The 15,981-nt window shown below is 39.1% G+C and overlaps 1 protein-coding gene across 1 annotated transcript; it reads left to right on the forward strand.

Annotated features, from left to right (window-relative positions):
- Positions 1–425: 425 nt before the first annotated feature.
- me2 (malic enzyme 2, NAD(+)-dependent, mitochondrial) lies at positions 426–15,888 on the forward strand. The gene is made up of 15 exons (XM_010781784.1): positions 426–580; positions 4,003–4,156; positions 6,837–6,970; positions 7,112–7,261; positions 7,567–7,642; positions 7,976–8,137; positions 8,224–8,437; positions 8,617–8,714; positions 11,101–11,214; positions 11,355–11,466; positions 11,946–12,088; positions 12,220–12,322; positions 12,498–12,568; positions 13,122–13,220; positions 13,541–15,888. The coding sequence occupies exons 2-15, from the start codon at positions 4,043–4,045 to the stop codon at positions 13,706–13,708; spliced, it is 1,758 nt and encodes a 585-aa protein (XP_010780086.1). The 5' UTR covers positions 426–580; positions 4,003–4,042; the 3' UTR covers positions 13,709–15,888.
- The last annotated feature ends 93 nt before the right edge of the window (positions 15,889–15,981 follow it).

The raw sequence follows: 15,981 nt of genomic DNA on the forward strand, positions 1-15,981 counted from the left end.
ATATGCATTGTTAAACCTGAGGTTAGGAACCCATTTTAAAGCATAGCCTACCTTTAATGCCCTAATTTTATGATCATTGCTCATAACCTGTCTTTTATTGTGCGTATTTAGCACAAACAAATCACTTGACGCTGAAAAAACTTAATATAATCTTAATGATACATGTGTTCATCTGATGAATTATTGTTTCTCTCAGGCCCATGATTAAAAAAACATAACAAAAAATACGGATATTTAATAATCCACAGAAAATATTATTATTATTACTTATTCAACAAAAAACATAAACACTTGAATGAGGTCCTTCTTCTACAGTAACTACGACGGATGGCCTTCAAAATCTTGCGCATGCCCCATGCCCGAGTCTTTACGGTAACCAAGGAGGAAACCCTGGCACGTGATTGGACGAGCGTCAAGGTTCCTCCGTCTCCTCACTCTGCTTCATCTGCGGCTGCCGTTAAAGGACACACCAAGCAGTCAAACAACCGCATTTACACAGCGACCTCCAGGAGAAATATGCTGTTTAAACAGTAACCTTTTCAACGGAGATAAGCCGCAATATTATAATACACAAGAGCAGGTAAGTTTCTCTCTTTGAAATGGAAAGTCTTTGTGCGTCATCAAAGAACTTCGCGTTGAGCCAATAATTAGTGAGCAGGGGGTCTGAATGAATGACAGCATGTGTATCATCAGGATATCTGTTTCGTGTTGGCGTGCGATTACAAATGTTCCAACATTTACTCAAATTCGGTCGGTAGACTTTGCTTTCCTTTACCAGCTCGCTGTAACGGGTTTTTTCAAATAACGACACAGGTTGTTGTGGTCACTAGTAGTTATTGGCTAGCTTTAGCTTGTAGCAGTTGTTAGCTTCATGTTTGTATCTGGCTGAAATTGCTAGGCTAAATACCAGGTTAGCTTACCACTGTAGTGAGATTCAATTTGTATAACATTTCCATTAGACTTTTCTATGTAAACTTAGTAATATGCTCACACTAAGCAGATATATTCATTATCTCCATTTCCACCTCAGACAGAATAGGGAAGTAGGGACAGTGAGGGATACATATCTATTTTATTGTATCAGTTTTTACATTAGGCACATTAAGAACAAGGATACCCGATCGATGTTGCGACACATGTTGCTGTGGTTAAAAACACATGTACAACATTAGCACAGCAGCATGTTCATCATGGCCCGACACTTTCACAAAAGGAGAAACAAGATCTGAAGTTGGAGGGAATAATAAAAACACGCTTGATTATTTTTGGAGAAAACGTTCAATAAATCAGCTAGTTGATTATTACACATAGTCGACTAAGAATTTCTTAGGCAGCCATATTAATGTTGCTTTTGCTTTCATACAAGTGTACTCTGGTCCTTGTAAAATCCCCCTCTGAAACCATAGAAGGTCAAGACTTGAAAGCATGTGTGTGGGTTTGATTACATTGTGCCTACTGAGTCAATTCACATTGTTTGTACACATATTTTCTAGAAATAATAATCACTAGCTGTAATGCGATTTGTGTAGCATTGGGTTAAACATTTTTAACCAAACACTAGTTTATCTAGTCAGGTGTCGAAGTAGGTCATGTACAGTAGTTGCACTCACATTAATACAAAGCTCATGACAGTTTATGTCTGGTACTTGTCAGACACAAAGTAGAAAACACATTTACAGACAATCTGAGCATGTTTGATTCCTTTGGAGCTGATATGCTGATCAAGTCCCTTCACCAAGTGTTCAGGCGTTCTATGAACAGGCAGAAAGCTAAAATAAATGTGAACAACCATAAAATATTATTTTGTACAACACAAAGACTGTAATTCATAGAGGCTGCATCAAGGCTGCTTCAATTTGAATATCAAATCATCAGAGCACTAAAATGTCCAATTATTGTGGGTGCTGCTTATACAGTCTGACACTTTGGCTCTGACTTTGATGCTTGCTAGTTGATGTGTTCTGCATATAGTTATAAGTCAAGTCTTTGCAAGCTGGCAATGCCTGTGATATGTTAAATGAGTCATGTTGGTCAAAGCGAGGGGAACAGAATCAGACCACAGTGTTAACTCTGAATCTGTTCTTTAACAAGAAATATAGGCTGATCGGAAATTAGATCCATGGTTGCCATAAACATTATAAATGATGTTTATGCATTTTACTATAAACATCATTTATAAACTGAAAAGGTTGCTTATCAAAAGTATAATAGCATATCGTGATTGAATGCACTAAGCAGGGACTTTTATATAATTGTTGCAAGCACTACTTGATGGAGCATGTGAGTGGTATCTTGTTTGAATGCATTTTGAGATCTATTTGTTTATCTCCATTCATATTTTCTTATGAGGGTGATTATTACTATAATAACATGGGTGGACAGTTGAAAGTAAGTGTAGTGTAGTGATGAATGGAGCAGGGGTATGCAAATGTTGACAGCACAGATGGCTGTTACAATAACTGGCTCATATTTGTGACTTCTGCCACCTGAGCTCAGCTGCATGTGGTCCAGGCCGTGAAGTCATTCAAAGGAGCCAGCTCTCAACTCCTTTGCCCTGTTTAATCGGCCTACAGGTTACAATTATATTTAATTTGATATTGTTTTTCTAACGGCTGATTGTAACATCCATCTTGTATTTTAAAGGAATACCTCTTTCAGCATTCTGGTCTCAGCACTAGACTTCAGGGAACTAAAATAGAAACTGTGCGTGCTGTAAAAATGCTTGTGTCTTTGTTGTCCACATAACTTGCTTACAGGTCCAGTTGCATTTCCTCTGGGTCATGTCTTGACCTTAGGAAGGCCAAAAGTATTTTGGGATTGAAAATAAAATACACCAGAGCCAGAGCAGAATTCAGAAGGTTGGATTAAGATATTATTCTGGCTCCATTTCTGTAATATCAGGACGCTTAAACAATATGCCCATTTTACATTCACATTTAAGGCACAAGATTGCGTAGTACTTCTTTAGGCCATTGACTCTGCATGTTTGGTGGAAAAGCAACATTTACTTGCTAGGTTCAGTCAGGATATAACCCTTTGGCACGATATTTATCACGAGGGGGAATCCACTCTGAATTGTAATTTAGAGAGGTTTTTCTGAGAACCTTCATCTGGCCTTTTTCTGCACCCACAACAACGCAGCACAAGACAGCATCACTGCGAAATGTGCGAATCACAGGTCACATGCATGACATAACTCTCACAAAGACTATTCCAGGCCACCAACAGCAGCTGACAGTAGGGTAGGGGCCCTTGAGTAAAGGTTGTTTGGTAGGAAAGCTTTTTGAGCTTGTTTTATCTTCTTCTCTCCCAAAATAAAAGACATGACTTATTCTGAAAATGCTCTGAAAATGGCACATATTTTCTGTGTGATTTGTTAGTGGTTTTCTTGTGATACTTATATCAGCCTATCTGTCGACTCATGTCATCTTGATTTACTGTAACTTGTTTTCTCTCTTCATGTGGAGCTCTGTGCGAAAAGGATTATTACAATCTTTCAAAGCTTTGTTTGTCAGAGGACGCACTAAATCACTTCTCTCTACACCCAGATTAATGATGTTGCTGTCTGCATTTCTAATCATCGAGTGTTCGTTCAAAGGCTTCTGGGATTTATTGTGCGTCAGTGGGATAACTTACTGTCATGGTAGCATGAAGTCTAATGATGTCATGTGTTCAAAGGTTGTGGCAGGATTGCACTTCCTGTCCTGATTGGCAGAAGGAAGAGTAGTCAAAGCAATAATTTTTAACAACCCAATGACACTAGAGAAAATATTCACATGCACTCAGACTGCAAGCTTAATAATTGATGATTGGATTTTTTGAAATAAGAATAATCTACAACTGAACAAACATAAATAGGAGACTTCTTAGTATTATTCAGCATCCCAGAACAGCTACCTATTATGGCCAACATACATATCCATTGTTTTGCTCCGATGTCGAAAGATAACACAACTTTAGGTTATTTTGTTAACTTTGTTTCTCTTTCATTTTTTTCTCCAGCTTTCCCCCAGTGGACCTTCCAGACCAGTGACAGTCCACCATGTTGTCCAGGTTGAAGACAACCTGGTCCCTGAGGCCCTGTGTCTCTGTTTGCAGATGGGCACACACCAAAGATAAGGGCAAGCCCCTCATGCTCAACCCACGCACCAACAAAGTGAGTGGATCACTAACAATGTGTCAAAAAACACATGGTGGTTAAACAGCATTATTAACATGTCATTAGCTGCCCTGGTGGAGTTTCAGAATATTCTTTGCTAATGAAATACAGAAATACCAACAAATGTAGTGCAAACCATGATCATAAACAAAGCTGCTTTAAAAAGTGAGTATTATGCAACCACCACATGAATTGTTTAACACGCGGACAACATGGCATTATAAAGTCCTGTCAAGCACTGCATCAGTTCATCTTATCCCTGAGCCAGTGGTTGGTTCTGCTTATAACTAGAACAACTTGCCCATCAGGGCCAATGCTTTTTCAGCAGCTGGTTGGCTGCTGTTTGACTTTGCCTGGCTTGACAGACTCTAGACAGATGGCTCACTGCAAAACTACAGTAATTGATATTTGAATATTAAACTTTTCAAAGCCACTGTACTTTATACTGAAAATATATATTTCTAGATACCTTCCAAACTAATCACCATTTTCATAAACCTAAAATCTTATTAGGTTTATGAGAACGGTGTCTCTCAGAAACCTTTACTAAACTAGAATTGCTGAGATAATCTGACACTGCAATTTTGGCATTTTGTCACGTCAGGTCGAGTGTAGCTTGTTTAACGTCAGAAACGCATTCATATCACTTTTGAGCTGGATTTCTGACTGAACCAGTATCACTGCTCGATGGTCAGAAATGTCTTTTGAATCAAGCTTGAAAACTTTTTTTGTGCAATTGCTTATTATTAAGTTTGGGGTCTTATTTTCTGAACTGCAAATGCTTTTTAAAAGTAGTGTGTTTTAAATAGTTTGATTATGTATGTCTATTTTTCCTTTTGTCTTTATTTGACTTCTCCCTGCTTTTTGAAATGATTCACTAATCCTTGTGTAAAGAGTTGCAAACGGCCATGTGTTTGTGCTATACAAACACGTAACCACACCTAACAGGGTGTCACTTTTGCATTCCTTTTGCAAGGTGGGGACTTGAATTGAAAACGGTCTCTCATATTGTTGATAGAGGATGTGAATTGTTTGACTGGGTGTCTCGTCAGGTTACTGCAAGCTACAAATGACATTTGAAATATGAGGCTGTAGCTGCTTGAAGTTACGGCCTACACTACACATGTTGTGCTAAATATAAAAATACTGGTCAGAGGTTAACTGGCTGATAGTCCTACAAATACTGTACTCACAGCACCTTTATTTCACAATGCACTTCTGGCCTTCCTCATTGTGTTCCTTTTATCTACCGTATTTGAGCAGATTTTGGATTTTTTAATAGTATGAAAAGTCACTGAGTTTATTGTGTCTTATATTTAAAAACACTGAAAATCGCATGAAACAAGACAAAAACGGCAACGGCTGGTTTCTCATAGGAAGTGTTGCCAGATTAGAAGTGACTGGCATCAGCAGACTGAATTACTGTGACTGCCATGACTCATCATACCTCAACAGCAAAGGTCACAGTGTTGCAGACATGCATTGTTCATTACATTACACTGTCAGCAAACTTACACCAGATGGTACAATCTAGTCTCTAAGATGATATATATATATATATATATATATGATCTCAGTGATCCCACATTTCTTAAATGTTATTAACAAATCAAAAGTGTTTTACTTGCATATATAAAATGATTATTGAAACCAATGTCATGTCCAGTGTATAGATAAAATGAGAAACGCATATCAAAACAGTACAAATACGCATTTTGAGCAAATCAGGTTAGGCTTCCTCTTTTTTTAACGTGTTTAAATCACTCGACATATTCAAAATAAATGTTAAACCGCAATTTGGAAAAAACGAATCTGAGGGAACATTTCTATGTAAAATGGAAATAGGAGATATCAGAGGTTTGCAGCTTGCTGGATTCTGTTGGGAGGAACTGACTACTGGAGCTGAGGGAAGTGAAATCCTCCATCAGCATGACTCAGCACTTTGCCAGGGGAGCCCCCTGCATTCATCACAGAATAATCAGCCCCAGCCACAGATGTGAGGGCCTCCAAATGTTATGCACATATATCATTCAGAGTTGGGTTCGTAAACCTACATACAGGCTTATTGCAGGATCATGAAACACGTTGTACCCCTCCTCCACATTATCTCCTCTATACAGCACTTGGGGTGTTTCTGCCCAGGGTCCTCCTTATTGGCTTCTTTAAGGCTACTCCCCTCTCTTACCCCTTTAGCCTCCTTTGCCCTACTGCAAAATGCTTTCATCTGGCCTCCACGTTTCACTTTACTGTAAAAGGTCAAATGGTCAAGTGGTCACCCCCCTCTGAGGGCTCATGGGTAATACCCTCTCCTGACCATTTCCTGCAGCAATGCTTCTTAAAGAGACCACTTTCAAAGGCGGAACCAGAGTGCATTTCAGTCATATCTGTTATTAGTCATATCCTGTAAGTGAATATGCATAGTACCAAATACTATCATTTAAATTCAAGCAACTATGTGAAGTAAACTGAATTAGAAATACTAGGAGCGCAAACATGCTTCTGCACAAGAAGAGTTTAGAAGCTCAGAGAAAACAAAACATCTATCTTTTACAATTTTCACAACCACAGTTTATGAACAATCCTGCCCTTTAAAGGTAACTTGTCATGAGTGGTTGTTTTATTCACATGCTCTTTGTCTCCCTACTCATTTCCAGTTGTTTTCTGTGTGTTTCCGCAGGGCATGGCCTTCACTCTCCAGGAGCGACAGATTTTGGGGATACATGGCCTGCTGCCTCCCAAAGTGGAGACTCAGGACATTCAGGCCATGCGCTTTCAGAATAATCTCAAGAACATGACTGATCCCCTGCAGAAGTAAGGACATATCATATCTTAAAGTACTGGAGCACATACCCACAGTATTCTGTTGGTTATTAATGATGTTTGTCTGAAACATCTCCTTCCATACAGTTGAACTTTTCTTTCTCTTTACATTGTTTCTCCTTTTCCACAAAGGTACATCTACTTGATGGGCATCCAGGAAAGGAATGTGAGGCTTTTCTACAGGGTGCTGATGGAAGACATCGAGGAACTGATGCCAATAGTTTACACTCCCACTGTAGGCCTGGCCTGCACACATTATGGACACATCTTCAGAAGACCCAAGTAAGCATGCAGTGAAGCTTTCAATAACCGACTACTGAAAGAGAAAACGACAACAAAACTACAAGGATTTTTGTTCTGACAGTCTAAGCCTTTTTATGTAGGTTTTCATCTGGTGGCTTTATATAATGTATAAACATCTTTATATAACAGTGTGTTACATGAGCTGTTGACTTTTTTAAATGATGGTGGTTGTGTTTGTGTCAACACCCTGACTGAAATCATTTTGAGGATAGTATTGTTGTTTGTTTTTTATTTTTTAGTAAATAGAATCTTGACATTACTCATTGGCTTTTTTCTCTCACCAGAGGTTTGTTTATCTCCATTCGGGACAAAGGACACATTCGTTCCATCCTAGACAATTGGCCAGAGACTGATGTATCAGTGAGTAGCTGAGAACATCACCACAGTAACACCACGTCTAACTGAAGCTGATGTCTATAATACTGTTTAAATGAGTCTACTAGGAACCTTCATCCCTCAAAAGCATGCAGACAAAGGATTAAAAAAAATAATAATAATGAATTGTGGCTACACAACTTTAAGTTGATATAAATCAGAGTTATAGACATCACATTAATTTAGGGAAGTCTTCTTAATGAACTCATCATATCTACATTCACCTGGCCAAGGTCCAGTTTCCTGTTGTTTACATCTGTGTGATATCTGGGATTTTGCTGACTAATGTACTTCTTTTCCACCTGTCTCTTGATCTAGGCGGTAGTGGTTACTGATGGAGAGCGTATTTTAGGACTAGGGGACCTGGGTGTTTATGGAATGGGCATCCCAGTTGGAAAACTCTGCCTGTACACAGCCTGCGCCGGCATTAGACCTGAGAAATGCCTGCCTGTGGTCATAGACGTTGGCACCAACAATAAGGTAGGACAGATATGTGTATGTTTTCTGTATATTGTATGTGTGGACATTCATTATGCTTCATATGCTTCTTCTTTCCCTTCAATCAGACTCTCCTCAAAGACCCGCTGTACATGGGCCTGTACCAGGAGCGAGATAATTCTCAGGTCTACGATGATCTGATTGATGAGTTCATGGAAGCTGTGGTGGACAAATACGGGCAGGGCACACTCATCCAGTTTGAGGACTTTGGGAACCACAATGCATTCCGCTTCCTCCGGAAGTACAGGGAGAAGTACTGCACCTTCAATGACGACATCCAAGGTTCGGCCCTAGATACTGCACTTAGGAGTTCTACTTCATTATAATGCCATAACGTTGAGCTACTCAATCAACATTTCAGTTGTTGTGAGAACTCCTACCTGAAAACAAAAAGTGGTTAATTGTTTGTCTTTAAAGCAGATATGTTATTGTTTGCTGTTGGATTCTTTGCATGTTTTCAGGCACTGCAGCTGTAGCCCTTGCTGGTCTGTTGGCAGCTCAGAGAGCCATTGGCAAACCCATCACTGAACATCGGGTGCTTTTCTTGGGAGCTGGAGAGGTATGATAATATTTATTAATATTTATTAGTCAATTTCTAATTTTTCTCTTTTTCCTCTCCAATTTCTAATGTGAAAGTCCCATATATCAAACCAATTTGTACGTGCAACGATACCCCCTACTGACCAAAGCTGGTAATACTAAAAGAAAATATTGCCAAGGTTGACAATTACATTTCAAGGAAATATTGGAGGTAGGTTTGATAGGTTCTGTTACTTGTTGTTTTAATTCTGCATTACAAAATAGATTTTTGAAAGATCTGCACTTTTTTTTTTACAAATATTGGTGTACACTGCTTAAAGGGGACCTATCATGCAAAATGTACCTTTTGTACGTCTTTTATACATGAATATGTGTCTCCGGTGTTCCAGGGAACTCACCAAGTGTCAGAAAACACAACCCTCTCTATTTTCCTCCTTAGCCAAATCTCTAAAAAAGGGGCTGCAACGGATCTGAAAAAACGGATCCAGATTTCAACACTTTTCTACGTCACAAAGAGGTGCTCCGCTTATTGGTCAACTCTCCACCTATCAGGGGAATGAGCCACGGTCACGTGCATTGTCAAACCTCTCATTCGCATATACTGTAGGATGGATTTCCGTCCGTTTGGCTATTCAAATGTTAATGAAACGGACAGACTTCCGTGCACATCAGCGGCTGTCGGATTAAAACAGTTTAATGCACTTTTAACACTCACGTACCCAGGATTCCTGCTCCTTTCCTGGGTTACAAAGTGAGGTGACGCAGCCTGTCCTCTGGGTGCGCTCTGTGGTGGTGGGGGGGGGGTGTATCGCAGCCTGCTCTTCTGCCTGCCTGCCGCTGCGCTCTGCCTCTATCCACACAACTTTCCCCCCCCTTTCAGAGACTTATTGCTGGGTCAAACTCTAAGTTACAAACTGTACACATTGCATTCTTGCTAATTAGCCAAAATATGAACGGAATAAGTAGCAAGCATCGTAACAAACAGAGTAAAATAAATAGGGACAACAGCTTGTCAACTAACCATTCAGAAACGTCCTGCTGCCACCGAGATGTTTGCACCTCCACCAAAACCTCCGCTGCTTCAGGGTCAGTTTCTGGATCAAATTGATAATATGCTTGAACACATGCATTGCTCTAAGATGACATGTTTATTCCACACTCGTAATCACAAATATGTTCCACCCAGCCAAATTGAGCAAGGTCCAAGCCCATTTAGAGAGCCACTTCAACCGTGTAGTTCTCCATGAAGGTAACGTTTGAAAACGTTCTCTTGTGAAATGCAAATGGGGTTGCAATGTGTCTGCATTAAAAGCAGCCTGAATGTTATGATCAGTTCCATTTGAGCAATACGTCATCAAAACAAGTCCTTCTATGATTTGTTTGTGGTGACCAGTTACTTGATTCAGATGTTTGGTATTCATAATTTACACTTTAAAATAATATGATCACAAAATAATAATACTACAATTCTATGTTCTTATGTTTAAGGGTATACCATTCACAGATGTGCATTAAATTGCCGACCACAATGTCATTTCCACTGCTTCTACTGCCAGTCAACGCTGATGCGCAAAGCAGACTTCATCAAACACCTGGCTTTGTGCAAGGTTAAGCACACTGCCATCATCATGCCCCCATCATCCCAGAGCCAGCAACCAATTTGTATTACCGTAGTTTTCGGACTATAAGGCGCACCTGAATATAAGCCGCAGCAGCGGCATACCACTCTCGGTTCCACTTTTACTTTTGCGCGCTGCCTGTCTCACTCTTTTCCGGCCTCCAGCATTTCCTGCTGGAACCCGCCGCTTAAAGGTGGGGGTCCGCGGACCGGCCATAGATTCCATAGAGTTAAAGGTGGTGGCCGTTAGCTGTAAAAATCCATAGATTAGCCGCACCGTTATATAAGCCGCAGCGTAGAAAAATAGGGAAAACGGCGCGGCTTATAGTCCGAAAATTACGGTACATAAAAAGCAGGTGTGGAGATCTGCTTTTCTGCCTTTTTATAAAGGATTCTCTGAAAGTGTACAAGGAAACATTTGAATTGATGTAATGTTGGCTAGAAAGGCTATAATGACAGAGTGGGTTGGGAATAAATGTCCTTCTGTTTAATTGTAAAAATCTACTATCTGATGTCTACAGTTTAGTGAAATGTAGATACTGTATTGGTGGTAGGACTTGTATTTTTGAAAGAGAATGGGGACCTCTCTGAATCTTCTTGGGAAGAAACATGACTGAATTGACTGAGCTCAGAGATAGTTTTCTTCATCTACAACACCATTGGTCATTGTTGTGTAACTTCTTTTACAACAATAAAGAAAGAATATGTCAACAAATAGAAGTGATGGTTTAATGTTGTAAACACTGTCTTTACTTTTGGTATTTCACTTTGGTAATTTCCTTCCTAGGCTGCACTTGGTATTGCCAATCTGATCGTCATGGCGATGATGGAGAAGGGAATGTCCCAAGCTGAGGCCAGAAATAAGATCTGGTTGTTCGATAAACACGGCTTACTTATAAAGGTTAGTTTGTGCGATGCAGAAATCAACAACCAGAACATGCATTACCTGTCTGTGTGGCTTTCTGTCTGGCTCACTGTTAGTATACTGTTTAATTAGTGAACAAAGAGTTTACTTTTGTTTTAATGTATTGTTGCAATCAGGGCCGACAGGAGGGGACGGACTCTAACCAGGAGGTGTTTGTCCATGACAGTCCAGGGTCCGTGCAGAGCTTCCTTGATGCCGTCAACACCATCAAACCCACAGCTATTATTGGTGAGGAACTTCCCATCTTCTTATTTGTGTAACTGTAAAATCTTGTTTGGAATATGGATTTTTAGGTTTGAGCCAGAATAAAATATCTCACATGCTCTTATTTATTATGCTGTTTTATGAAAACACAAGATTTAATCGGGTCATTTGAATAACTATATTCTATATTTAGGCTTTTTATTATTCATCCAATCATTAAACCATTCTGTCAATGTAAATGCGTCCTCAGCTTGTGCGGAAATGATAGAATAAAAAAAACATTTCTCCTTCCTTCTTCCACTTTTAGGCCTTTAGATCAGGTCCGACAACATTTCTGTTTTACGCTGACTTTTCTTAAATCACATAATTAGTTTCTTACCATTGTCTTGTATTTTATACCAGTTTGTTTTGTATTTCCTGTTAACTTGGTTCTTTAATGACTGTGTTTAATAACATTTTAATAAAAAAATTTAATATTTAAATAATGTTGCCATTCCTTCCAGGTGTTTCCGGAGCTGGCCGTCTGTTCACTCACGATGTCCTCAAAGCCATGGGAACTATGAACGACCGACCAATCATCTTTGCCCTGAGTAACCCCACCACTAAAGCAGAGTGCACAGCAGAGGACGCCTACACACTAACTGATGTACACAGCTCTTTCCTCTCCTTTGTTTCATTTGACTGAAAGTCAGAAATGAAGTGTCCCCGGGTTGTCAAATCAGTCATGTTGTTATTGTTCTTTTTCCCACTATACCAATTTGTTTTTTGGTCCCACAGGGCAGATGTCTTTTTGCTAGTGGCAGTCCTTTCGATCCAGTGACTCTGAGCGATGGGCGCGTCATAACTCCTGGACAAGGGAACAACGCTTACATCTTTCCAGGTGAATAAATGCTTTTTTATCTGAGTGATTCCATGTACATGAGAGTGACTTTCAGATACAGTGTGAGAAGTGGACAAAGCCTAGTATTTTCACCATCTTTGCACTATGGACAACATCATTACATTACAAAGAGTAATTGTATTCTGTTTGAAAACCTTTTGAATGTGGATTGCAGGTGTGGCCTTGGCTGTGATCCTGAGTGGAGTGAGACACATCAGTGACACCGTGTTCCTAGAGGCTGCCAAGGTCTGAAGTCAATGCTATGTATTTCTCCTTTCTATTTTTCAAACTTCCTAAAGTTTTTTACCCCCCACCCTGCTCTTTCTTGCTGACTCTGTCATGTATGTATCCGCTGTATGATCTTATAGAGACCGTCTTCAACCCTTTCACGTCTCCTGTTCCCTCTTTTCCTAGACTAACATCTAACTTTTAAAAGGCTGATCCGGCTTTGCCCTCTGTCCTTCTGTGTTCCTCCCTTTTTCACTTGGCTGCATTTGACTTGTTTAGATTGATAAATGCAATATTTATGGAAACCACACTGTCTTAGAACTTATTATTCAATATTGAAATCATTTGCATGAATAAGACACTATTATTTGCAAGTTTGTAATATGAGTAGTACTTCTGTAACCTGAATTAACCTTTATAATTGTTCTGATATATTTGTATTCAAATGTTGTCAGCACATATTTATTATATGACTTCATACTTCAAAAATATCCTGTTAGCAAATATTATTAGTGTTTTTTATGTCTTGTTTTTCATATTCAGCCTAAAAGTGTTTTTCAACTCCTTCCAGACCCTTGCAGAGCAGCTGACCGATGAAGAGCTGGCAGAAGGCAGACTCTATCCTCCGCTCTCCAACATCAGAGAGGTCTCTCTCCAGATGGCTGTCAAGGCAAGTCTCCTGAACATTCATCTGAATGTTTCACCTCTTGATAAACCTTTTAATCCAAAGTCTTCTTGCCTAAATGGAGACTCTTTTATCATTATTTGATTTCTAAAATCCATGGATGTGTTGCACCTCACCTTGACAATGTAATAATGTGTAAGATTAAGCTATTTCGCTTTGAATTTTGATGCCATGATACGTATTTCCTCCCAGTCAAATTTGGTCGAAGTTGTCCAAAAACGTGTGGTCAGTTTATCTTTCGATGTCTGTTTTCTTTTTGTGTCAGGTTTTCCAGCATCCATGCTAAACCTTCTCTCTTTCTGTAGGTGGTGGAGTTTGTCTATGCTAAAGGCATGGCGTTTAGCTACCCTGAGCCTGTGGACAAGGAGAGCTTTGTACGGGCTACTGTGTGGGACACCGACTACGACTCCTTCCTGCCAGACACTTACGAATGGCCTGGTGTCAGCTACAGCCCCAAGACTGACGAGAAATAGACCAAACCCTCATCTTCGTTTTCCACTTCACTCTTCATCGCAGTTCTTATGAGAGGATCATGATTATCTTAGTGCAAAAATCTGTTTATTAAAACAGATTGTAGTAAGTAGTGCTACCATGTCACTGCATGTGCACTAAGTCATTCTGATTAGACCTGTGAAAAAGGTATAGTGGAAAGTGACATTTGAAAGAACACAATTAAACAGAAATTGACAGTTTAACTTAGAATCCTAATTATGTATCACCTCTGTATCCCATGTAACCAGCACATGAAGGGCCACCTGGTGGTAGGAAAAGGCAGTGTGGAAATCCGCTTTAATTGTTGAAACCTCAGAAAATATTTGAATTATCAATACTCAGTTTTACAACAAAAATAACTGAAATAACTCTAAATTAAGTATATTACAGTAAATTATAAAGAAACATTCTGTGGTTGTAATACACTCTTGCAAACAGGAACCAAAACAGCAAATGCTATACTCCGCTTAAGCTCAAGATGGGCTTTACAAGATACTAGAAATGACTCCATGATCTGTTTTGTGTTTCTTCTCAGTCATTTATATCCTGAAACAGTGTTACCCTATTGTTAGAATAAACAATATTATCATCTTTACCCATTTGAAAGGTATACTCCATATTTCATTTAAAGAGGAGTCTTATTTGAGGCAGAGAAATTGTTGTTGAACTTCTGACACGAGTTGGTCTTGGGTGAGCACTACCCACTACTATGACTATTCGGCTACCTAAATATAGCTACAATTAGTGCACAAATTAGCATAAAGTACGGAAATTGCCTTTTTCTATGGATTGAGCTCTTCAATGATCTAACATTGCTCAGTGTTAGATATATGTTTACAAAATTCCTTCTTAACCCATGTATGAACACGCTTAACATTCATGGTTTTGTGTGGAAACAAGTAGAGATGGAGGGGAAACAAACAATGAGATATTATGAAGACAGCCAAGGAACCAATGTCCACTCCAGCATGTCATGTGTTTGAATGCTTTTGTCAAATTGTATTTATTTCTCTGAATTTATTAAATGTAATTTTCAAGGGATGTTTTCAGATGTGCTGTATATTCATTAGAAACCCTGACATCAACACTCCTTTAATCAATTGTGCTTAGAAGCATCTATCCCTAAAAATCAACGCTTGGCTTAACTGTGATATACATATTCAATAAAACTATCCCTAAATGTTTCAGTGAACAATTTGCAGTATTAAATTGGATACACAGTATTTTCCCTTAAAATATATTTTGTGTACTGTACAGAAATGTTTGCGAATTTATAAAGTTGTTTAGTGCGTCCACGTGTGTTTCGGCAGGTTACTGTGTATTTCACTCATTGGAACATATTGAACAACACACTTCCAGGCTCACATTAATGGTTTTTGTGCCGTTCATAAAACAAAGCATTCAAAAACAAGCCAATATCATAAGACATTGGCATAAATAAGATTTAAAATGAAATGTGCTTGAATAGAAGGAAACCAATCTCAGTTACTTACAGTTTTTAATTTCAATATATAGCTCTTAATTTAATTTAAATAAAGAACAAGCAGTGATAAACAGAAGATTTAAAGCAGTGGTCACCAACCTTTTTAAGCCCAAGATCCCCGGCCTTGGTGAAAGGCAAGATCTACCTATTGCAGAATTGAGTGAGAAAGACAGCCCAGGCAGTACTTCCAATTTGAGGCCTTTTATGTAGGCTAATTGCATCTGAATTACATCAAATAATTTGGTGCAACTTCCAATTTGACAGGGGTCGCCAATCTCTGGCACTGTTATTTTGGGGGTCGTGGGCTGAAAAGTTTGGGAACCCCTGGTTTAGACTTTGCAGCTTCAGGTTGTGAACCCATTTTGCATTGTTAATGCAAAGTTCAACACATTTATTAAATGATTAGAACCATTTTAACCTCAGCACTTTTGCTCTTATGTCCATCCAGCGGTTGTTACTGACTGTAATCGTCCAGTATGAATTTGTATGTTTTCGTGGTTGTTTTCGTCGTGTCGCCCCCCTTAAATGTAATCGCTTTTTCCATATAGTGTGTGCACTTATATGGTGATGTGTCCTTCAAGTCTGTGTTTCTGAAGATTATTTTTGTTACAAAATACTATTGCCTTAGCATTTGTACGCAGAGAGAATATGTGCAGAATAAACAGTTTTAAAACGTGATCCTTTTGTCAATTGGTTTCCGTGTTGATAAAGATTTAGGCAGTGCCTGTTTTACCTATGTTGTTTCAGTTTTAGTCTTTGGATGTTATAATG

The sequence above is a fragment of the Notothenia coriiceps genome, unplaced genomic scaffold (genome assembly GCF_000735185.1).
Source record: "Notothenia coriiceps isolate Sejong01 unplaced genomic scaffold, NC01 NC01_scaffold00023586, whole genome shotgun sequence".
Lineage (NCBI taxonomy): Eukaryota > Metazoa > Chordata > Actinopteri > Perciformes > Nototheniidae > Notothenia > Notothenia coriiceps.

What these genes read in the sequence shown, in the direction of transcription:
- me2 (XM_010781784.1), top strand. Translation starts at nt 4,043, where the DNA reads ATGTTGTCCAGGTTGAAGACAACCTGGTCCCTGAGGCCCTGTGTCTCT. An exon ending in CAAACCCACAGCTATTATTG is followed by an intron (nt 11,467 to 11,945) that starts GTGAGGAACTTC and finishes CATTCCTTCCAG; the next exon opens with GTGTTTCCGGAGCTGGCCGT. An exon ending in CAACGCTTACATCTTTCCAG is followed by an intron (nt 12,323 to 12,497) that starts GTGAATAAATGC and finishes TGTGGATTGCAG; the next exon opens with GTGTGGCCTTGGCTGTGATC.